General features: G+C 43.6%; 2 protein-coding genes across 15 annotated transcripts in view; one reads left to right on the top strand and one right to left on the bottom strand.

Annotated features, from left to right (window-relative positions):
• The window catches only part of LOC139578476 (guanine nucleotide exchange factor DBS-like), a 92,218-nt gene that overhangs the window by 14,299 nt on the left and 52,991 nt on the right, over positions 1-24,928 (bottom strand). For all 13 annotated transcript variants that reach the window (XM_071406119.1, XM_071406120.1, XM_071406118.1 and 10 more), the window contains 11 exons: positions 12,411-12,477; positions 11,878-11,993; positions 9,810-9,879; positions 9,630-9,722; positions 7,556-7,648; positions 7,152-7,277; positions 6,206-6,430; positions 5,464-5,556; positions 5,014-5,092; positions 3,967-4,021; positions 3,724-3,821 (listed from right to left, as the gene is read on the bottom strand). In XM_071406119.1, the coding sequence (XP_071262220.1) occupies positions 3,724-3,821; positions 3,967-4,021; positions 5,014-5,092; positions 5,464-5,556; positions 6,206-6,430; positions 7,152-7,277; positions 7,556-7,648; positions 9,630-9,722; positions 9,810-9,879; positions 11,878-11,993; positions 12,411-12,477 (1,115 nt within the window). The remainder of the gene's footprint in view (positions 1-3,723; positions 3,822-3,966; positions 4,022-5,013; positions 5,093-5,463; positions 5,557-6,205; positions 6,431-7,151; positions 7,278-7,555; positions 7,649-9,629; positions 9,723-9,809; positions 9,880-11,877; positions 11,994-12,410; positions 12,478-24,928) is intronic.
• LOC139578478 (lactosylceramide 1,3-N-acetyl-beta-D-glucosaminyltransferase A-like) lies at positions 13,577-23,861 on the top strand. 2 transcript variants are annotated; one of them, XM_071406133.1, is made up of 3 exons: positions 13,577-13,931; positions 14,133-14,242; positions 22,077-23,861. In XM_071406133.1, the coding sequence occupies exon 3, from the start codon at positions 22,385-22,387 to the stop codon at positions 23,522-23,524; it is 1,140 nt and encodes a 379-aa protein (XP_071262234.1). In that variant the 5' UTR covers positions 13,577-13,931; positions 14,133-14,242; positions 22,077-22,384; the 3' UTR covers positions 23,525-23,861. The 2 variants fall into 2 exon arrangements, with proteins under 2 accessions (XP_071262234.1, XP_071262233.1); XM_071406132.1 differs by lacking the exon at positions 14,133-14,242.

Here is a 24,928-nt window from a genome sequence, read left to right as displayed (position 1 = left end):
TTTCCATGTGAACATGTTATGGGATTTGCTCCAGTGGTTTTGTTGGTAGGTCTACATTATGCTCAAATTGCCACAATAGCCTATTGGCTACTGTCTAAAACTGTAAGGGTACAGCCTCAGTGTTCACTGTAAACAACATTCAAGTTTCCGCTCACGGGACCTAAAATTTGCTTGGTGCCCAAATTTTTTTGAGGGAACATTGCTTGGGAGGTATAGTGAGATGTATTATTGAAACTAAAGTATTTGGGGTCATGACCTCTGGGGTGGGTCCTGCTGACCCAAAAAGGAAACAGTTCCAATCAGGGAAATGGTTGGTATCAGCTACATATGGGTCAAAGCAAAAAATCCCACCAGACCACAGTACAAATCTCATTGTAGTCAAACCTGTACTGTACTACGGCTGCGTAACTGTATGACTTTAGTGTAAGGTTGGGACTGGATTAATTTTTTTGTGTTAAAGCTCAAATCTACAACAGCTTCTGTCATATTCCTTTCCCACAGAGGAGAAGGAGAGAGATTTTCTCTGTGAGTCCGTGGTGGGGGTAATAAAGGCCCCCATGTACCCAGGACTAAGCACCTGTCAGATCCACTTACTTCTCGAGCCACTGACGTCCAGTCACCGACTACATCCAGAGTCAAAGAGCCACTCTCCTCTCCTAACCACCACCACTCGCTCCCTGGCAGACAGACTACCGTTAGCCCAGGTCCCTCTCACTGTCATGCAGAAGCACCCTGCCGCCGGGCTCTACACGGCGTGAAATCGTACCTGTTACCTCATCCTCATCTGCCAGTATAGTGAGCCAGTGTAGTGAACAATCAGAGTGGAGTGGGGGTGAGGGGTTGGCTGGGGATGATGCCGAGACAGACAGAGCCAGTAATACATCCATCCTCTCATCTCTCACTAACAGAGTTAAAGCCCAGATGAAACATCCCAGCTAATTGTGCCATCAGTCTGGTGTCTTTCACAATGCCATTATGGGATAATTTGTAGACGGCAGATGCTGCCACTTGTTTCCAGTGAAGGCAGCTGAGTGGATGCTAGTTTGTCAGGGCTCGGGGGTTGGTGGTAGGGCTTCTGCGGCGACCGTATTACCACCACACCAGCAGTCATGAGTCATGACCGCAGTAAAATTCCACGTGAGTCACGGTACTCTCCTTTTATGCACTTTGGACATGCCTCAGCTCCTAATAACTGGGTACTCAGGGCACTATTGTCCCTTTAACCACTGACATCAATGCAAAATGCAATTGAAAATCACATCAAACACATATCAGCAAAACAGAAGGCCAATAGTACTTTTAAAACTCACCTCACTGCGATGATCAATTTCAAGAAAGAAATTCAACAGCAGGTTGAAACCGTGTAAAACGTGGTTGTTGTGTTTCAAAGCCTAACACAACGAAATGGACAGCGCTATCCAAGGTGATGATTAATTCAAAACACCCATACAAGATCTTATGCATATGCAAGCCCCCCCCCCCCCCCAAAAAAAAAAAAAAAACTTCATAAAAAATTATGAATGTGTCATTATACAATACATAGCCTATTACACATAGCAGAAAAACATAAAACTGATTTAAGATGTCTTTGGTACATAATTGGTCTAGCCTATACTCCAAAATTAAACAATTCTAGTAATCGCCTTTGAGTGTGGACTGTATTATTATGCATACTGGATGGACTGGTTACCTTACGCATGCTACGCTCCAAAATGTCTATCCATGAGTCTGAGAGTGAACGTATAGCTCTAAGCGATGCTGTTGGTTCATTGATTGTGCAGTGCGGCTTACAGTTAGCCTACAATGAGTGAATTTGTATTTTGAATAGCCTAGTAATAGGGCATTTTTATATTTTCATAATTAATTGGGTGACACAGCTATACAGAATATCTCACCAGCATGCATTTCCATCTCCTCCCTCTCCATTATTCCTTTCTCGAGCGTGCAGACGGGCTGTCAACAAATATGTTACTATCGATGTCCGCGAACAGTTTTCACTTGGTTTCCCGAAATAAGCACTTAGCTGCAGGAACAAGGTTGGAGAAGCCATTGCATACAGAGTTTTGGTGGAATATCACCAGTGAGTGCATGCTCCTCAAACAGTGGTTGATGTGGACACCCCTTCAAATTAATGGATTCGGCTATTTCAGCCTCACCGGTTGCTGACAGGTGTATAAAATCGAGCACACAGCAATGCAATCTTCATAGATAAACATTGGCAGTAGAATGGCCTTACTGATGAGCACAGTGACTTTTAACATGGCATGGTCAAAGAGTGCCACCTTTCCAACAAGTCAGTTTGTCAAATTTCTGCCCTGCTAGAGCTGTCCCAGTCAATTGTAAGTGATGCTATTGTGAATTGGAAATGTCTAGGAGCAATAACAGCTGAGCCGCGAAGTGGTAGTCCACACAAGCTCACAGAATGGGACTGCCAAGTGCTGAAGCGCGTAGCGTGTAAAAACTGTCTGTCCTCGGTTGCAACACTCACTACCGAGTTCCAAACTGCCTCTGGAAGCAACCTCAGCATAAGAACTGTTCGTCGGGAGCTTCATGAAATGGGTTTCCATGGCCAAGCAGCCGCAGACAAGCCTAAGATCACCATTCTCAATGCTAAGAGTCAGCTCGAGTGGTGTAAAGCTCGCCACCATTGGACTACGGAGCAGTGGAAATGCTTTCTATGGAGTGATGAATCACACTTCACCATCTGGCAGTCCAACGGATGAATCTGGGTTTGGCGGATGCCAGGAGAATGCTACCTGCCCGAATGCATAGTGCCAACTGTAAAGTTTGGTGGAGGAGGAATAATGGTCTGGGGCTGTTTTTCGTGGTTCAGGCTAGGCCCCATAGTTCCAGTGAAGGGAAATCGTAATGCTTCTGTGCTTCCAACTTTGTGGCAACAGTTTGGGGAAGGCCCTTTCCTATTTCAGCGTGACAATGCCAAGAGTGTCCAAAGCTGTCATCAAGGCAAAGGGTGGCTACTTTGAAGAATCTAAAATATATTTTGATTTGTTTAACACTTTTTTTTGGTTACTACATGATTCCATGTTTTATTTCATAGTTTTGATGTCTTCACTATATATTCTACAATGTAGAAAACAGTAAAAATAAAGAAAAACCCTTGAATGAGTAGGTGTGTCCAAAAGTTTGACTGGTACTGTATGTTTTGATTTCTAAGACATTCTAAAGTTTGTATCATTCACAACTAAAGTTGCCAAATAACTCTAAATCTAGCATGTAGGACCTGTTTCAAATTATCTCTTTTATGCTTAACATGGCCACTTCATATGCGCAGTCAATCGATCCTTAATGAGAAAAATATCCTTTCTATTTTATTCAGCTAAGTTCAATGATATTTTTCTTACTATAAAATCTTGTCAGCTAATTGAACAAGCCTACAGCCTATGGCATGGAGCATAGCCAGATAACATGGGCCTACAGTAGGCCAACTCATATTCTGTTCTTCTGAAATGTATTTTCTTCATATCAAGTTTTTTAGAACTGACAAAAAAAAATTGATTTATTGTGATGGTGTATATTAAATTGATTTAGTAAATGTTCCAAAGACCCGCATCAGCGGCTTGTATGCTAAACGTGTTCATGTTAATTAAAGGTCAATTACCGTGAGACTGGAAGTCTTTTGCATGACAATAACCGGCTGACAAAATTTCATGACCGCCATAGCCCTAGTTGGCGGGGGCCGTCAGCGGCTGTGTGATCTCTCACCTCGTTTCTGTCTCATGTTGGGACTGGGGTTGCTCCTCCTGAAGCCTGTCTCCGGGCTAGACGAGTCCGACTGCCTCAGGGCCATTTTGCGTATGTTTCTGAGCGGCGGAGAGGAGCGATATGGGACAGTCAATCACACAGCCACTATAGAAGCATTACATTCCCTGTACTTGAGAGCATCTATGCGCTGCTGCCATTCAATCACACGACATGATGAAAACGTTGTGAGACCAAGTACTCTACCTCATGGGAGCATGATACACATTCTCAGTGATCTTCTGATGGAGTTGACTAGCCTCTGTGAATGGAGAAAAAATGGTATTGGAATAGAACATAGATTTACAATGGAACGACATATTAGTTTAGGTTAAATTGATATAAAACGGTCAGTGAGGTGAATTCATAGGTATGCAAGTGTGTGTGTACATTTGTTGTTTGCATGCTTGTGTACATCACACTGCGTGTAGGACTGTGTGAGAAACCTGCAGTCAAAAGCAGATTGATAAAACTATGTTTCAATGCCAGGCGATAAAACAGGAGAAATCCCAGGAGTTACATACGCCACAGGAGGGTATGTGGACCAAAACAGTGTAGTCAGACCAGAAGCCGTGGGCCAAAACAGTGGTGTAGACAGAATGGAAGCCCCTAATCTGTGTCTTTAACAGGAGGGACAGGACAGTTGACTGCCAAAACCCAGGGGAGGAATCAAATCAAACAGCTGCAGTACAAGCCACTGCCTTGTCCTGCTATTGCACAAACCCCATGTCGCTGGGCTTTTTAACATCTCACACTGGCTTATCTTGTGTGCTACTCTATGCTGCTGTACGTGCTCCCCTTCCACCACTTGCCAGCAGAGACAGGCGTAAATGACATCCAGCCCTCCGTCAGGCCAGAGCCTCTTTCACTCTCTCTGCTTCATATGAGGGCTGCTGTGTCATTACCCAGTCCCCTCACACATACACCCTCTCTCACACACAGGTTGTCAGTTCAGTTGAGAGTACACAATGCACAGAGGGTCGTTTTCCTGACTGTCAGGCGCTTCGGAGCGGAACATGGGGCGATTGATGCATACTACTAGGGAGGTGGAGAGAGAGGACAGGAGGAGAGGAGGACAGGAATGTGTGGACTGTATCATCTGGTCAGGTATGTGTTCTCAAACACTGGTCTCCCCCCGCTTAACATTCACATCAGCATTCTGGGAGGTGTCAGGGTTGTGTCCAGGTGTCCGGTGTGGGAGCTGAGAGGATGGTATAAATATGCCTAGACAGAGAATCCCCACACACTGCATACCTCTGCAAGCTTCTAGCTGGCCTGTCAGAACTTTCCGGATCTCTGACACCCACATGTTCTTCACATCCATGGAGGGAGCCTGGGGAGAGACACAAACACACACTATCTATATATATATATATATATATACACCCTCTGAGGTTTAACTGTACAGCCTTCCTCACACCAGACAGTGGATGTTTCTGTTATAGCGACGCCTGAGGAGCTACTCTGTGGGACAACACTGCCACCAAGTGGTCACAAGGAGAATATCATACAGAAAAGGCATTTGACGTCTTTATGACAAATGTCTCAAGAGTGAGAGGTATGCTTCTTAGAAAAGAATGTTGCTGAATCACAGCTCTTATTACAAAGTCTGGCATCTATTTAGTATTCTTTGGAAAATAACTAGTCATTTAAACGGAAACAATTGAGTTTTATTTTTTACGCAGAAAGTTTATGGACATGTACCTGAATGATATAAACTTCCTCTCTGCCGTTATACCAGACCTCAAACTTCTTAATGTCTCCTTTGACATTTTCGGTGATTCCCACAGCACTCATCTGAAACAGGGGCAAGGCTGTGGTTAACAACAATGACAGCTTTATATTTCTGATTTCTCCTGCAGCTTCACACAAACACACGTAAATAGAAGAATTTAAAGATAGAATCCTGCTCAGAGGCGCTTGTATTCTGCAAATTAATGTGAACTGCTACAGCTTTTTAGTTCAGCTTTAATTCCAATTGAATGGCTCTATCCTGAAACAGCCCTGGACTGAAACTTATTTTCCTATTAAGTTATGAACACCATTACTCATTGACCCAATGACAGTCAGAGTGTATTACATACACAGCATTTTATATCAGTGAGTGAGAGAAAAAAACAAGTTCATCAAAGGTTTCCTTTAGAAAACAAAGGGTTGTCCCAGCATCCCATTGATGAAATAAGGTCCTGTCATCTCAGGGCCCAGTTTCCTGCCCTGGCTTTTCATGCATCTAGATAAGCTTGAATTGAAATATGTGGCATGACAGTGAACTCCAAGGTTCTCAGGGGATCGGAGAGAGCCACTGTAAAGTTTCCATATGAGAAGGGCGAAGTAAGTGGAGGATGGTGAGAATTGTAGCCCCACGGACAGTTAAAACCATTCAAATCCCAGGTGAGCAATTGTTATGTTTGTCCAACAAGGAACTGACCCCACAAGCCACCCTCACCTTTAGGGAGTGTTTGAAGCTATATGAGGCGGACGGCTTCTCGTGTCCGTCCGTGGTCTCCTCCCGCTTCTTACAGAAAAGCAGCATCTTATTGTAGAGGAACAGGTGCCTCTGCATGGGCTTGAAGCGGGCCAGGTCCTTCACCTTGCTGTGGCCCTTCTTGTGGTCCGTCCACACGTTGAATGAGCCCTGCATCAGGAGCTTGCCCAGCTCACTAAGGTTCCCCTGTGGATGGGAGAGGTACACAGGGGACATCAGTCCTACACCTTCACACATACAGTACACCTAGCCATAACACTCTCTCCACCAGATTAGTCAAACTGATTAACAGCAGGACTTCCTGGAACTTTTCCACAGCCCAACAGATCCACTCTAAGATAGGAACAGTAAGGATCTAAATCGGACTGATTTTTCAAACCCTTTCACTCGAGCCAAGTCATACACCCCAGCCACGAGCTGTTCACTCCCTTTGCGTCAGGCAGACGGTATTGGAGCATGAGGTCTGATACCAACAGGCTCAGAGACAGTTTCTATCTTCAAGCCATCAGACTGCTGAACACTTGAACTGGACTTGACCACCTGCACTGTAGCACACATGCACTCATCCACACACACACGCACGCACACACATTCATGATACACACACAGCACAACTCCTGCTACCATACTGCACAATTGGTAGCAGAATTTAAAACACATACCCAATCCCCCCTTCCCCAAATCACATGTAAATATTGGACTATAAATTGTGCCTTCCTTACTTATGCTAAAATATTTATTACATTCTATTGAGCCATTTACTTTATGTTCGTATTGTTATGTTTTATTATTTCTTGTTGTTTTTGCATTGTCAAGAAGGAACCTGCAAGTAACCATTTCATTGGACGGTGTGTGTACGATGCATCTCGTGTCCATTTTACAACTAATAAAACTTGAAACTACTGACCTCGAATCCTGTTATGGCAATTTGATGCATGGAGTCATTGACAGACTTGATGATGTCCAGCATGGTGGCAAGGGCCTCCTCCAATTCAACAGTACCCTCCTTGTTCTTACTGCATTTCAGCATCTCCTAGAGAGGAAACAGAGCTGGGTCAGGACAAAGCCAAGTGGGATAAATAATGTATCTTAGCTCCTCTCACCAGCCTCCTCTGCTTGAGAGTTAAGGTCTTCCAATTAGATCAGTCTGAAGGAAGTGCTTTGCATGTTAGCCCTTGGGCAGTGAAGGAGGATGTTTGAGCAGTGAAGACATTTACATCGTATCTGTTATCTGTGTGTTGCTCTCAGATTTGAATAAGCCTGTGATTGTATAGTGCTGAAGTGAAAGATTAACCTCAGTGATAAACTTGCCTTGACCATCAGTTGGTACTTGGTGATCCTCTGCACAGGCTTGAGTAAATAGGCATCCAGGGAGAGTTTGTGGTCCAGCTTCTTCTGACATTCCTGCAGTAACAAACATCATAGAATGTTTCCTGTTGCAATCATTTACAGTTCATTCAGAAAGTATTGAGACCCCTTGATTTTTTCCGCATTTTGGTACATTACAGACTTGAAAATATATATATAATTCTCATCCATCTACACACAATACCCCATAATGACAAAGCGAAAACAGGTTAAGAAATGTTTGCACATTTATTACAAATAAAAAAACAGAAATACCTTATTTGCATAAGTATTCAGACCCTTTGCTATGAGACTCCAAATTGAGCGTATGCTGTTTCCATTGATCATCCTTGAGATTCCACCTGTGGTAAATTCAATTGATTGGACATGATTTGGAAAAGCACACACACCTGTCTATATAAGGTCCCACAGTTGACAGTACATGTCAAAGCAAAACCCAAGCCATGAGGTTGAAGGAATTGTCTGTAGAGCTCCGAAACAGAATTGTGTCGAGGCACAGATCTGGGGAACGGTACCAAAAAATGTCTGCGGCATTGATGGTCCCCAAGAACACGGTGGCCTCCATCAGTCTTAAATAGAAGAAGTTTGGAACCACCAAGACTCTTCCTAGAGCTGGCTGTCTGGCTAAACTGAGCAATCGAGGGAGAAGGGCCTTGGTCAGGGAGGTGACCAAGAACCCGATGGTCACTCTGACAGAGCTCCAGAATTCCTCTGTGGAAATGGGAGAATCTTCCAGAAGGACAACTATCTCTGCAGCACTCCACCAATCAGGCCTTTATGGTAGAGTGGCCAGACGGAAGCCACTCACATGACAGCCCGCTTAGAGTTTGTCAAAAGGCCCCTAAAGACTTTCAGAACATGAGAAACAAGATTATCTGGTCTGAATGCCAAGCATAACATTTTTTAGGAAACCTGGCACCATGGTGGTGGCAGCATCCTGCTGAGGGGATGTTTCTCAGTGGCAGGGACTGGGAGACTAGTTATGATCGAAGGAAAGATGAATGGAGCAAAGTACAGAGAGATCCTTGATGAAACCCTGCTCCAGAGCACTCAGGACCTCAGAATGGGGCGAAGGTTCACCTTCCAACAGGACAACAACCCTAAGCACACAGCCAAGACAATGCAGGAGTGGCTTCGGGACAAGTCTCTGAATGTTCCTGAGTGGTCCAGCCAGAGCCCGGACTTTAACTCGATCGAACATCTCTGGAGAGACCTGAAAGTAGCTGTGCAGCGACGCTACCCATCCAACCTGACAGAGCTTGAGAGGATCTGCAGAGAACAATGATCTGCAGAGAAGAAAGGTGTGCCAAGCTTGTTGTGTCATACCCAAGAAGACTCTAGGCTGTAAAGGCTGTAATTGCTTCAACAAAGTACTGAGTAAAGGGTCTGAATAATTATGTAAATGTGATCTCCATTTTTATTTATAATACATTTGTAAAATTTTCTAAAAAACTGTTTTCATCATGGGGTATTATGTGTAGATTGAGGGGGAACAAAAACTATTTAATCCATTTTAGAATAAGGCTGTAATGTTTTAAAAAAATAAGTGGTATAAGTCAAGGGGTCTGAATACTTTCCGAATGCACTGTCTGTCAAGCCAAATCCGTACCCTAAACAACAGGAAATGTACGTTTTTCCAGTGACATGTTGCTTAAAGGGATACTGCGAACTTCCGGCATTTAATCTACTTACCCAGAGTCAGATGAACTTGTGGATTCTATTTGTATGTCTCTGCGTTCAGTATGAAGGAATTTAGCGATAGTTTCGAAAGCCAATGCTAACGAGCATTAGCGCAATGACTGGAAGTCTACATGTACAGTAGCGTAACTACATTTACGGTAGCGTAACTTCATACTGCATGCAGAGACATAAGAATAGTATCCACAAGTTCATCTGACTCTGGGGAAGTAGAACAAGATTCTCACAGTATCCCTTTAATGTAAACTGACACCATTATACAGTGGAATACTATATCATAACTATGACAACACTTAGACACCCAAGGAATGGGAGTCACCTGGAAGAACAGGCTGTCTCCACACTGTCTCCACAGTGCCTCTGATCGAGGCTTGTTCTGACAATACTTCTCATAGATCTGCAGCTCTTCTTTCTGGAGAGAGAGAGACACTTAGCAATGCAACATAACAGCACAGTAACGGCCTTCAGTTTCCAAATTACATCAACACAAGGAACTCACCCTTTTCAAAAAGCAGGTCCCTACCAATTCTGGCCTTTCCATGCAATTTTCAAGCTCTTTGAAAAATGTCCTGCGAACAAGAAGGATAAAGTCAACTCAATTAAAAAGTTCAACACATTTCCTGTTTACCCCTTACAAGGTACATAAAGTACTGTATAGCATTGGATACAATTGCACATTCATCAGATTGCCATTTCCTATGCTGGGAAGTTAAGAGTATGTTGGGAAATTATAGCTGGTAGACAGAGTCTGTGCACTTCTGTTTGGAACGTCTATGATGTGTAAAGTTATGGAAGCCATGGATGCCAGTCTGAACAACAAGGTTGGGATTTTTGTGGGGCCCTGCAGTTGACATTGAATTAACCTACTGAACCCTGAGCCTTCCCAATGAGTGTCCCATTAGTATCATGCTTGGGGGTTTGTCCTGGGTTTTAACTCCGTAAGCATTTCCACACCAAGGAGTTAATACAGTAAGTCCTTCAGCTATGGACACTGGACAGTATTTAGCTGAGTAGAGATAAAACATTACACAACAGAAATTATCCACGGATAATGAAATGATAGTGTTAAGAGCTAAAACCCTGGCACTGAAATGTTGACATATCTGATATCTATGTGTTATGGATATTGTTATTGTATAAGAAATATGGACGAACTGGAAAAGCGGGGGTGAAGGGACATGTTCAAGTGAATGTGTCTGCATAATATTGAATGCCCATGTGGCGTGGAGCTCTATGGGTCCCTGTGGAACCTTTTGTTTGGCCCTCTCACTGTAACCTAACCCCACCTGAGAGGGAGTGATCACAGGGCCTTGCAGAACAATGGGTGTCCATCACATGGGGCGTCACGCCTAGAATACAAAACCCCCAAGACAATACAGGGACCACTGTCATTTGAGCTCTCTCAGCCAATCACAATGCAGGATGTTTGTTTATTTTTTACTTCTTGCTCAGAGAGGTATTTTACAAAGTAAGATCAACGACTCTGGCAGTTAACTTACCTAAACGTATGATACATTTTTTTTTTTTAAAGATAACCTTGAAATATGCATGGTCTGATTGACCCAACAACTAAAAGTACATATCTTAGTTTAGCTTTCCTAATAAACCAGAAAATCAATCAGTAGATATCAAAGTTAGCTGGCAAAAGGCTTCTTTCGGCATGCTTCAGTTAGGCTGGCGAACTCCGCTAGGCGAACCGAACGAGTGCGCTCGCATACCTTCCACATTCGCTTGAAAAACGACAAAAAAGCAGCAATAGTACTGTTTGTCCATGTTGAGACGCCGTAGTCAGTATTAATCTAAGATAACTCAAGAAATCTGTCATTAATTAGGATGTTTTTGCCGAAGAGATCTTAGTCGTGCAGTTTTACATCTAACTAGGATGCTTGGTACAGTATTTCTCAAGGGGAAACATTTGCATGAAAACAAATCGTCTATAGTTGTATGACAACAAACACTTAATTGAAGATTCCCTACTGTTGACCAATTACCGACGAAGGGGCCTAGACTTCAGCTTCAGAACTTCGCTTGCCTCGACAAAAATGTGTATGCGCACGAACAGCCGAAAAACCCTTGCCGGAGAACGAAGCAAACGTCACAAAATCTCGTCATAATACAGTTTATGCACGAACTGTTCCGGATGGGAAGCATGCGGACGCCTTTACTTATTTATTCTGCTTTGTAGCATACCCTTCTGGTGATGAGAAATGTTATTTGGAGCCTTCATAGTTGACATAGCCGTACAATGTGTTCTATATATAGCTTCCAGTGAAAAATGGGGGGAAAACTTCCCAAACTGTGAGAGAAAATAAAATAACCAGTTGTACCATGTGAGTGCCTGCAGCCAATGAATGCATGGTAGGAATGTGTTAAACACAGGTCAGGTTAAGAGAAGTTGTTAGCAGTGGGAGATCAGTGAGAGGAAGAAGGCTATCTCTCAGGATTGTCATGTGGCAGGGGGGATGGGGACCATGCCAATCCTTTTTTCTTTTGACGTCGCAGGCACATTTGTCAACTCACTGAATATGGAAATGTAATTTAGAACGAGACAGAGGAAATTAGGTCACCTGTTGTGAAATTCATATATTTCTGGGAGATTGCCAAACAGTACATCTTTCTTGTTCTCCAGGGCTGCGGGGATGAGGGGGGAAAGCTCTGTGTTGTCCAGCTCGGCAGCATATCCCTGGAGGAGAAAATCACATTGAAAGCTAATGAGTAATGGCTCTGTGAAAACAATGATAATGTCAACGCTTCTTTGATAATCTGAACCCAATAAAATCCAGTCCTCCACATGGCTTTACACAACACTTGAGTGAACTTCAATCAATCAATCACTGACAGTTTGCGTAGCCTAATGACTCATCTAATCAATAAAGACAGCACATTTTAAGTTCAACAAAAGTTCACATGGCATTCTGAAATGGGCAGATCTAATGCAACATTTACACTGACAGTCAATTCGATTTTTAGAACAGGGTTTTATTTTCCCTAGGTGCAGTAAACAGAAAGGAGCGCTTTCTCTACTGTCTCCTTGACATTATTGCCACTAACTGGCAGCGTTTCACAGTCACGAGAGAGCCAATTAAAGTAACAAACGCACCTCTATGATGCTCTGCAGCTCCTCGACGTACAGCCTCTCAGTTTCAATAAGCTCGTTCATGATGTGTCTGGGGAGGAAAAATACAGGATCCGTCAATACACAACAATTGCAGAGAAGCCCTTTAGTCGTATTTGTCAATGCAGATAGATTAATGAAACCCATAATGAGGACATCAACTGCCTCTCATACACTAAGTGCTTTGTCAAAGTTCTAAATTATCATCAACATCATCATCATCAGGTTATTGTACAAACTCAAAAGAGGCTCTGCTAAAGACAACAGTACAGCAGCCCAGATAGGAGGTACAAGGGGGGAAATAAGACCTTTGGAGAATGAACCGAGGAAGTTGTCATAAAACCAACCATCTTGAGCAAAGCTAACATTTCCAGACTTTAATGGCCCCTTTAATGTGCACATTTGTATGAGTTCTGAGGTCTTGATTTTTATGTGCCATCACGAGCCCATCGAGACACTGAGTGGTGTTTGATGTATGGTCACATTTTATAGGTCAATAAAGCTCCTCCAAAAGCCCCCGCCAATCTCACAGAGGCAAGCATCTGTTATATCATAGGTGACTGCCTCCTAAGTCCCACCGCAATAAGATCTGTGCATATCGATTTTGGAAGATAGGGCAGCATCATGTGAATAAATATTATGGACAGAGATGCCTTGATTGAAGCCCTGGAGGGAAACTGGTCCATGACGTCATGTGCCTAGCCTGTTATTTGAGCTCCTAGGTAAAATAATTTTTATTGAGCACCCTAGTGGAGTGTTTAATGATACATACTCTGCCATCCTCCCTCATGTTGCTTACAGCAACACTAGCTAAGCTATTAGTGCATAAAATAGCTTAGATCTCCACACACCTCTGTGTGCCTAGAATTAAGTCAGGGAGCAAAGATAACCTCCTCCAACAGAAAAACAATGCCATAACTATATAAAACAAATAATGTATACATATCATGTACTAGAAGACAATGCCAGAGTTTGCCCCTGTGCAAACCCTCTCCTAATGTGACCCTCGGGAACACTGAATTACCTTTATTGTGCAGAATTTGTAGTAGCTGATGCAACTCAGATGACACAAATTCCAAGCTCTGGCACTCTGGCATATGATCCAGCTTCAATCCTACTGGTTGGCTTCACTGATATGATAACGCAGAGAGAGGATCATAGACTGACTCAGCTGAGGCAGGCAGGGAGAGGGGAGTTACAGGGGCTGAGCTTTCCCCCTCTAGCCCAGCGGTTTCCTCCCCCGCTCCCATTCTGCTCTCTCAGTCTTTCACAGTCACACAGTGTAGAGACGTACAGACAGAACAGCTCAGGCAGGAGAAAACCACTGGGAGGCAGGCAGGCGGCTGGGGGCTGATGCTGCCATTCCTTACACACAGAGGGGAAAGAGAGAGCGGGAAGGAGAGAGAGAGAGGGAGAGAGATTGCTCATCTACAGGAAAAGAGGGGCAGGGGAGAGTAGTTTTCTGTACTTTTCCCAGCAACGCGTGGATGGAACTCTCACAGGCTGGTAAGTGATCTGGGAGAGGAGAGGGAGGTGGTGGGGGGATTGTATGTGCTAGCTGAAAGACTGTTTATATTAACTTAAGCTGCTCAAAGCAAAAAGGTGTCGACTTTCAGTAGAGGGTTTGAGAAAGAAAAGTCAGACTGTGAAAAACTAAAAACAAATCTATGCTCATGTCGCACTCCTGAATTCACACTGCTTTTACAGTTAGCCTGTGGTGAGATAACAACTAACGGTAGAATCATCGCGGGGATGAAGGGGAGAAAGGAGGGGAAGAGGCCAACACCCTTTCATGGAATTGGAACCCAACCCTCTTGGTAGGTTTTAAAACAATAGACACAAGAAATCTAACAGAATGCAATATTTTCTTTTGACTCAAGAATGATATGGAATTTATGTCATTTTAAAAAATCATAACATCTGCTAACACAAAAATAACTCCATTTAGGTGTTCTTATCTGCCTATTCTATTGTGTTTTAATCTGACTATCTGAACTTACTTAGAACCCAACTTAGCACAAAACTGTAGTTGATTATACTTCTCTATAGATGCCTACTTCATTCTCAAACCATCGTTGTTGAGCTGATGACTAATAAACCACATTCATGTCGCCAAGAGTTTACATTCTTGGACTTATATTCTGGGAGGTTGGCTCAAAGATTTTTCCCCCTTTCAAAGGAACTAGTAAACAGTTGGCTTTACAAGTCATTGATCAGTGAAAAGATTTGCATTGGTAGGGATTAATGTTTCACTAGTCTAGGGGTGGGCAATTCAAGTTTTAGATGTTCAAGATTGGCCTGTATATTTTTTTTTAAATAATAAATCCCCACCCTCCCCCCAATTAAAAAATAAAAAACCTCCCCTGAATAAGCTCACGGGCCATATGCAACCTGCGGGCCGTTTGTTGTCCACCCCTGCACTAGGCCTATCATTTAAAATATATTACACTTTGTAGCCTATAATAACGCTATGGTGAACTTCTGTTTTAAATAGTTTTGAGAGAGAGAAAATACAGTACATGACCAAAAGTATGTGGACACCTGCTCATCGAAAACCTCATTCTAAAATCATGGGCATTAATATGGAGTTGGTCCCCCCTTTGCTCCTATAACAGCCTCCACTCTTCTGGGAAGGCTTTCCACTCGATGTTTGAACATTGCTGCGGAACATGCTTCCATTCAGATGTTGGCGATTGGGCTTGGCTCGCAGTTGGCATTCCAATTCATCCCAAAGGTGTTTGATGGGGCTGAGGTCAGAGCTCTGTGTAGGCCAGTCAAGTTCTCTCGACAAACCATTTCTGTATGAACCTCGCTTTGTGCACAAGGGCATTGCCATGCTGAAACAGGAAAGGGCCTTCCCCAAACTGTTGCCACAAAGTTGGAAGCACAGAATCGTCTAGAATGTCATTATATGCTGTAGCGTTAAGATTTCCCTTCACAAGAGCTAAGGGGCCTAGCCCAAACCATGAAAAACAGCCCCAGACCATTATTCCTCCTCCACCAAACTTTACATTTGCCACTATGCTTTTGGGCAGGTAGCGTTGTCCTGGCATCCACCAAACCCAGATTTGTCAGTCGGACTGCCAGATGGTAAAGCGTGATTCGTCACTCCAGAAAGCATGTTTCCACTGCTCCAGAGTCCAATGGCGGCGAGCTTTACACCACTCGAGCCGACTATGGGCATTGCGCATGGTGATCTTTGGAACTCAGTAGTGAGTGTTGCAAGTGAGGACAGACGATTTTTACGTGCTATGCGCTTCAGCACTCGGCAGGCCCATTCTGTGAGCTTGTGTAGCCTATCCCTTTGCGGCCGAGCCGGTGTTCCTCCTAGAAGTTTCCACTTCACAATAACAACACTTATAGTTGAAGCTCTAGCATGGCAGAAATTTGACAAACTGACTTGTTGGAAAGGTGGCATCCTATGACGGTGCCACGTTGAAAGTCACTGAGCTCTTCAGTAAGACCAATCTCCTGCCAATGTTTGTCTATGGAGATTGCATGGCTGTGTGCTCGATTTTACATACCTGTCAGCAATGGGTGTGGCTGAAATAGCCAAATCTACTAATTTGAAGAGGTGTCCACATACTTTTGTGTGTATAGTGTATATTCTTGTTGTTTTGGTCAGGAATATTCACAATTCCTAAAATGTCAACCAAACAAATGCAACCTTTTGTGATTACAATAACCTAGAAAGTAAACAACAATCTAATTTCTACCTCTTATTGACACTCATATGTGACACCCAGCCATGGGAGGAAATTCTAATTGGGAGTTTAATGTTATTTGCGTTGGGACTGTTGGATAGATGGCAATCATGGTATTGACACAAGGTTATATGATGCATGCTGTCAGGGCCGCTCATTGTTGTGGGCCACTGCCTAAATCTGCTGCTGTAATGATTTTTTTTTGTCATGATGACTGTTTTGTTCAGACCTCAGCAATTCCATGCACTCTGTTAGTTTAAAGCCCCTCCATTATTGAACTTTCGCTGGGTTGGCTTATGCATTCATTCACAAAAGATTCGGCAACTACAGCTATACGGTTGAGAGGGTTAAGATACTTCACACTGTGAACAAGCATCTACAGAGGATGGACTCTGACAGATAAATACTGACAATTTTCCATCATCCTTTCAGAGATAGAGCACAATGGGATGGAGTGCCTTCAGAAAGTATTCATACCACTGGACTTATTCCACATTTTGTTGTGTTACAGCCTGAATTTAAAATGGATAACATATATTTTTTTCTCTCACCCATCTACACACGATAATGACAAAGTGAAAACAAGTTATGAATTTAATACGGAAATATCTAATTTACATAAGTATTCACTGTATCACTGAGTCAATACTTTGTAGAAGCTGTGAATCTTTCTGGGTGAGTCTCTAAGAGCTTTCCACAACTGGATTGTGCAACATTTGCCTATAATTCTTTAAAAAATTCTTCAGGGTCTGTCAAATTGGTTGTTGGTCATTGCTAGACAACCATTTTCAGGTTTTGCCATAGATTTTCAAGTATATTTAAGTAAAAACTGTAACTCGGCCACTCAGGAACATTCACTGTTTTCTTGGTAAGCAACTCCAGTGTAGATTTGTTTTAGGTTATTGTTGTGTTGAAAGGTGAATTCATCTCCCAGTGTCTGGTGGAACGCAGACAACCAGGTTTTACTCAAAGACTTTGCCTGTGCTTACCTCCATTCTACTTCTAATTTTATCCTGAAAAACTCCCCTACGATTACAAGCATACCCATAACATGATGCAGCTACCACTATGCTTGAAAATATGGAGAGTGGTACTCAGTAATGTGTTGTATTCGATTTGTCCCAAACATAACCCTTTATATTCAGGACAAAAAGTTAATTGCTTTGCCACATGTTTTTGCAGTATTACTTTGGGGCCTTGTTGAAAACAGGATGCATGTTTGGGATAATTTTTTTCTGTACAGGCTTCGTTCTTTTCACTCTGTCAATTAGGTTAGTATTGTGGAGTAACTACAAAGTTGTTGATCCATCCTTAGTTTTCTACTATCACAGCCATTAAACTATTAAAACTGTTTTAAAGTCACCATTGGCACCATCGTGAAATCCATTAAATTCCTTCCTCTCTGGCAACGGAGTCAGGAAGGACGCCTGTATCTTTGCAGTGACTGGGTGTTTTGATACACCATTCAAAGTGTAATTAATAACTTCACCATGCTCAAAGGGATATTCAATGTCTGCTTCTTCTTTTTCTACCAATAGGTGCCCTTCTTTGCGAGGCATTGGAAAACCTCCCTGGTCTTTGTGGTTGAATCTGTGTTTGAAATTGACTGCTCGAATGAGGGACCTTATAGATAATTGTATGTGTGGGGTACAGATATGAGGTAGTCATTCAAAAATCATGTTAAACACTATTATTGGACACAGAGTGACTCCTTGCAACTTATTATGTGACTTATTTAGGCTTGCCATCACAATTGGGTTGAATACTTATTGACACAAGACATATCAGCTTTTCATTTTAAATTCATTAGTAAAAATATAAAAATACATAATTTCACTTTGACATTATGGGGTATTGTATGTAGGTCAGTGACATTAAAATAAAATAAAAAACAGGCTGTAACGTAACAAAATGTGGAAAATGTCAAGAGGTGTGAATACTTTGTGAAGGCACTATAAGCACGGGAAAATAACAGATACACTGCATCCAGAAAGTATTCAGACCCCTTGACTTTTTCCACATTTTGTTACGTTACAGCCTTATTCTAAAATGTCTTAAATAGTTTATTTCCTCATCAATCTCAAATCAAATTTTACTGGTCACATACACATGGTTAGCAGATGTTATTACGAGTGTAGCGAAATGCTAATGCTTCTAGATCCGACAGTGCAGCAGTATCTAACAGGTGATATCTAACAATTCCACAACGAAACCTAATACACACAAATCTAAGTAAAGGAATGGAATAAGAATATAAATATATGGATGAGCAATGACAGAGCGGCTAAACATGCAATAAATAGTAAAGAATAGATAGTGAAGGATACAGTATATACATATGAGATGAGTAATGCGAGATATGTAAACATTCTTATAGTGGCATTATTAAAGTGACTAGTGTTCCATTTATTAAAGTGGCCAATGATATCAAGTCTGTTGGTAGGCAGCCGGCTCTCTGTGCTAGTGGTTGCTGTTTAACAATCTGATGGCCTTGAGATAGAAGTTGTTTTTCAATCTCTCTGTCCCAGCTTTGATGCACCTGTACTGACCTCGCCTTCTGGATGGAAGCTGGGTGAACAGGCAGTGGCTCGGGTGGTTATTGTCCTCGATTATATTTTTTGCCTTCCTGTGACATTGGGTGTTGTAGGTGTCCTGGAGGGCAGGTAGTTTGCCCCCGGTAATGCATTATGCAGACCGCACCACCCTCTGGAGAGCCTTGCGGTTGTTGGCGGTGCAGTTGCCTTACCAGGCGGTGGTACAGCACGATAGGATGCTCTCAATTATACATCTGTAAAAGTTAGTGAGGGTTTTCTGTGACAAGCCACATTTTGTCAGCCTCCTGAGGTTGAAGAGGCGCTGTTGCACCTTCTTCACCAGACTGTCTGTGTGTGTGGACCATTTCAGTTTGTCGGTGATATGTACACCGAGGCACTTAAAACTTTCCACCTTCTCTGCTGCTGTCCCGTTGATGTGGATAGGGGGGTGCTTCCTCTGCTGTTTCCTGAAGTCCACAATCATCTCTTGATGATGACATTCAGTGAGAGGTTATTTCCCTGACACCACACTCCCAGGGCCCTCACCTTCTCCCTGTAGGCTGTCTCGTCATTGTTGGTAATCAAGCCTACCACTGTTGTGTCTTCTGCAAACTTGATGATTGTGTTGGAGGCGTGCATGTCCACTCAGTCGTGGGTGAACAGGGAGTACAGGAGGGGGCTGGGAGCGCACCCTTGTGTGGCCCCAGTGTTGAAGAACAGTAGAGTTGAGATGATGTTTCCTACCTTCACCACCTGGGGGCGGCCCGTCAGGAAGTCCAAGACCCAGTTGCACAGGGCGGGGTTGAGACCCAGGGTCTCAAGCTTAATGATGAGTTTAGAGGGCACTATGGTGTTCAATACTGAGCTGTAGTCAATTAACAGCATTCTTACATAGGTATTCCTCTTGTCCAGATGGGATAGGGCAGTGTGCGGTGTGATGGCGATTGCATCATCTGTGGACCTATTGGGGCGGTAAGCAAATTGAAGTGGGTCTAGGGTGACAGGTAAGGTGGAGGTGATATGATCCTTGATTAGTCTCTCAAAGCACATCATGATGACAGAAGTGAGTGCTACGAGGCAATAGTAATTTAGTTCAGTTACCTTAGATTTCTTGGGAACAGGAACAATGGTGGCCATCTTGAAGCATGTGGGGACAACAGACTGGGATAGGGATTGACTGAATATTTCCGTAAACACACCAGCCAGCTGGTCTGCACATGCTCTGAGGACGCGGCTAGGGATGCCGTCTGGGCCGGCAGCCTTGCGAGGGTTAACACGTTTAAATGTTTTACTCACGTCGGCCACGGAGAAGGAGAGTCCACAGTCTTTGATAGTGGGCCGCGTTGGTGCACTGTATTGTCCTCAATCTACACACAATACCCCATAACAACGACAGAGCAAAAACAGGTTTATAGAACTTTTTTCAAATGAATAAAATAAAACAGAAATATCATATTAACATAAGTATTCAGAGCCTTTACTCAGTACTTTGTTGAAACACCTTTGTCAGCGATTACAGCCTTGAGTCTTGCTGGGTATGATGCTACAAGCTTGGCACACCTGTACTTGGAGAGTTTCTCCAATTCTTCTTTGCAGATCCTCTCAAGCTCTGTCAGGTTGGATGGGGAGCGTTGCTGCTCAGCTATTTTCGGGTCTCTCCAGAGATGTTCGATCGGGTTCAAGTCCAGGCTGTAGCTGGGACATTCAGAGATTTGGCCCGAAACCACTCTTGCGTTGTATTGGTTGTGTGCTTAGGGTCGTTGTCCTGTTGGAAGGTGAACCTTCACTCCAGTCTGAGGTCCTGAGCGCCCTGGAGCAGGTTTTCATCAAGGATCTCTCTGTACTTTGTTTCGTTCATATTCCTCTCGATCCTGATTAGTATCCCAGTCCCTGCTGATGAAAAACATCCCCACAGCCTGATGCTGCCCCCACCATGCTTTACCGTGGAGATGGTGCCAGGTTTCCTCCAGACGTGACGCTTGGCATTCTTGGTTTCATCAGACCAGAAAATCTTGTTTCTCATGGTCTGTGAGTACTTTAGGTGCCTTTTGGCAAACTCCAAGTGGGCTGTCATGTGCCTTTTACTGAGAATTGGTTTCCGTCTGGCCACTCTACCATAAAGGCCTGATTGGTGGAGTGCTGCAGAGATGGTTGCCCTTCTTGAAGGTTCTCCCATCTCCACAGAGTAACTCTGGAGCCCTGTCAGAGTGACCATTGGGTTCTTGGTCACCTCCCTGACCAAGGCCCTTCTCCCCTGATTGCTCAGTTTGGCCCGGGCGGCCTGCTCTCGGAAGAGTCTCGGTTGTTTCAAACTTCTTCCATTTAAGAATGATGGAGGCCACCATGTTCTTGGGGACCTTCAATGCTGCAGACATTTTTTTGTACTCTTCCCCAGATCTGTGCCTACAGACAATTCCTTCGACCTCATGGCTTGGTTTTTGCTCTGACATGCACTGTCAACTGTGGGACATTATATAGACAGGTATGTGCCTAGCCAAATCATGTCCAATCAATTGAACTTACCACAGCTGAATTCCAATGAAGTTGTAGAAACATCTCAAGGATGACCAAAGGAAACAGGATGCACCTGAGCTCAATTTTTAGTCTCATAGCAAACGGTCTGAATACTTACGTAAATAAAGGTATTTCTGTTTTTAATTTAAATTCATTCATTTTCCTCAGCAATAGGCCTACATCCCATTGTGCAAAAAACTTGTTGAATCAACATTGTTTCCACGTTATTTCAACAAAAATATGTAATGTGATGATGTTGAATCAACGTGGAAAACTGATTGGATTTGCAAAAGTCTTCAACGCAAGGGAATTTAGTATTTTTTTCACCCAACTTTTAATTGAAATATTAACCTAAATAGAATGACATGGTGAATTTTTTTGTAGGGAGCTCTGAGCATACGCGTTTTGACAGCTTTGCGTCTTCAGTTTGGAATCGTTGGAATATGAGAAAAGTTACAATTTCGCCTTCAGCCTTACTGTCATTCTTTCACCCCGGTGAGTAGGTTGATTGAAAAGCCACGTTACCAGTCTGTATTTATAGGCCTACAATCAATATTGCATTTTGACTGTCCACGCATTGTGAACTAAATGCGATTGCTCGACCCACGGCTGTTGTTGCTGTTTGGGTAGCCTACCTTGGGGACGTGAGGATGGATGCCTCGTTCCAGGTTGGACAGAATAAGCATGCTTGATTGACGCCGCCCTGCGGTTTTCGCACTTTAGCACTGTTGGAATAACTTCAAAAGTACTTACCGGGTTTAGCCGGCGTGATGGATCAAGCACATCTAGCGGTTTCATTCACATCCTCAGAATGACTCAATAACATAATATTGACTCACAATTTCAAATGCATTTCCTATTAGTGCAATATGATCATATTTTTGTCTTTCTCTTTTCAGATCCTATGATGTGGAATGCTTTGTGACTGTGTGGACACAACAAAACGGTGATGACTAGAGACATGATTGTCTCAACAATACAGTCCCAGTAGAGAGCAGAGTGGAGAGGTGTCAGGAGGAGATGAAATTTAACTGAAGACCAACATTTCTCTGAGGAGCCCATGTCTCCCGTTGGGCAAATATGATGGAACTCAGACACTCCCAAATCATTTGGAATAATTGTGAAAGTAGCAGCCTGTCAAACGCAACAACCTATTGGACTTGACAAAAAGATAGAAAAGGGGGGGCAAGGGTAGGAAGGTTGAAGAATGTTTTTGAATTTCAGAAGGATCAGAAAATGTCAATGTGTGCAGCTGGTGACGACGTGCTTTGTCCTGTCCGTGTTGATGGTGTGCTGGGAGCAGCTGGACCACCATGTGGTGAGCCATATGAAGTCCTACTCCTACCGCTACCTGGTCAACAGCTACGACTTCATCAACAAGAGCTTTGGCATCAGCCAGAAGGAGGCTAAGAGCCAGAGCAACTTCCCATACCTCATCAACCACCATGACAAGTGTGACAGCAATGAAGTGCTGTTGCTGCTGTTCGTCAAATCTTCCCCAGAGAACCTGGAGAGGAGGCAGGCCATCCGGGCCACCTGGGGGAATGAGGCCTACACCCAGAGGGAGTTGGGGGCCATCGTGAGGGTGGTGTTTGCCCTGGGGGTCCACCCCAACCCCCAGCAGAGGGGCCATGTACAGAGGGGGCTGCTGGGGGAGGACCAGGTCTATGGGGACCTGGTCCAGCAGGACTTTGTTGACACCTTTCACAACCTCACCATCAAACTGCTGCTGCAGTTCCGCTGGAGCCACAACTACTGCAGCCAAGCACGTTTCCTCATGTCAGCCGACGACGACATCTTTGTCCACATGCCCAACCTGGTGCACTACCTGCAGGGCTTAATCCGTCAGGGGGCCCGGGACCTCTGGGTGGGCCACGTGCACAGGGGAGCCCCACCTAACCGCCGGAAGGACAGCAAGTACCACGTGCCTTATGAGATGTACCAGTGGCCATCTTACCCAGACTACACGGCGGGGGCAGGGTACGTTGTCTCAGGGGACGTGGCTTCCAAAATCTACCAGGCCACTCTGTCCCTCAATGCCTCGCTGTACATTGATGATGTGTTCATGGGCATCTGTGCCAACGCCATGGGGATGTCTCCCCAGGAACATGTTTACTTTTCAGGGGAAGGGAAGGCCCCCTATCACCCCTGCATCTACGATAAGATGATCACCTCTCACGGACACGTGGCAGATGTCCGGTACCTTTGGAAGGCAGCGACGGACCCCCAGATCCATCACATTTCCTCTGGTCTGTTGGGAAAGATGTACTGCACAGCAGTGAAAGTAATGCTCCTCTGTAAACCTTACTATTTAAATACCTACCCATGCAAAGCAGCATTTTCATAGTGTATTGTAAGGCTGCACAGAATGTCAGTCTTTATTTTCTTTTATATTTCAGTGTCTACCACTGGTATCATTTTCTAAATAAAGACCAAAGCCTTGTTCTTGAGCATATATTCACCACTCCTGCCTTGGCTTGATGGATACTGCAGTTGTACTTTGTGCTTTAGCTAATTGTGTGATGGTAAACAGACTGTTCGTGTTCTTGGCTGCATTCAGGAACATTTTGGCTGGCTGCATGAAGTCGTAAGGGAAGAATAATTTGAATAAATTACCTCACTAGCTGACATTAGGGTTTTTATTCAGTTTTCTATTGCTCATTGAATTAAACTGGTTGAAAGTGTACCGTCTGTATCCTACTAATTTTACCTTCACTCTTATCTCTATAGAGCCAACTCCTTTCTTCCCCCATTCCCTGGTTTCACTTCTCCTAAAATGTCAGGCTGCAAACCATGAGCAAACACAATTAGCTTTAAACCACATCCTGCTCACTAAATCATTCCATATGAACTCTGCTCCCCCATCTCTCCCTGTCTTACAGTCTGGGCCCCCCAATAAGGTAACATGCAGCATTTAGTGACTCTGCAGAAAGGAATTCACTGTGAAACTAACTACTCTCTGAAATAAGCTAACTAACCCCACCTTCAAACATAAAGCACTTCGCAATGTTTGCTAAGGGTCTTTAACATTCTCTACAATTATAAATCTGGCATGAGTAATAAAGAAATCTGAATGATTGGCAGTGAAAATGTGGATTTAGTATGGATCTCTAGCGGCCCTAGCCTACAGCAGGGGTTTCCCAAACTCTGTCCTTCATTTACTTCTTGCGGTTTTTATCTGATGCTACTTTATGCTCCAAAGGAGACATTGTCAGGGACATCACAGCCTATATGTGTTTTATGAAAATCTTGTGTACAAAAAAAAAAACTATTGCATAAATACCCAGAACTGTTACAGGACATTTAAACATATCAGGTGACATACCATATGTACGTCTCATTTCAATGTCATGCAAATACACATGGCCTACAGTGACTGCTTCTAATGCCTGTGCTTGGCAGAGGGGAGTGCAAATATCATTCACTTCCTGTGCCCATTTTATTTCTGTCTTTCAACCACATCCCTTTGAGTTTGAGCCACTTTCTCACTAGTTCAGAACCTCAAGAGGTTTCCAAATATAAAAACGTCTGTTGAGTCAGAGATTGTACCCATGCAACAGGGAGTACACTCCTACGAACCGTAACAGTTACAATAAAGACAAGATAAATAATGTGATTGACTTATCGAGTATTAATAAACTTAGTGTGCTCCATATCAGGAGGCACTGTGCAGGTTGAAATTAGAGCAGGAGACATTCCACACAGCAGTCATACAGTGTGTGGTCACCTGGGTGCTAACAGTCAGCCGGCA

This window comes from Salvelinus alpinus, chromosome 6, assembly GCF_045679555.1.
Source record: "Salvelinus alpinus chromosome 6, SLU_Salpinus.1, whole genome shotgun sequence".
Classification (NCBI taxonomy): Eukaryota; Metazoa; Chordata; class Actinopteri; order Salmoniformes; family Salmonidae; genus Salvelinus; species Salvelinus alpinus.
This window is presented reverse-complemented; position numbering and strand designations above follow the sequence as displayed.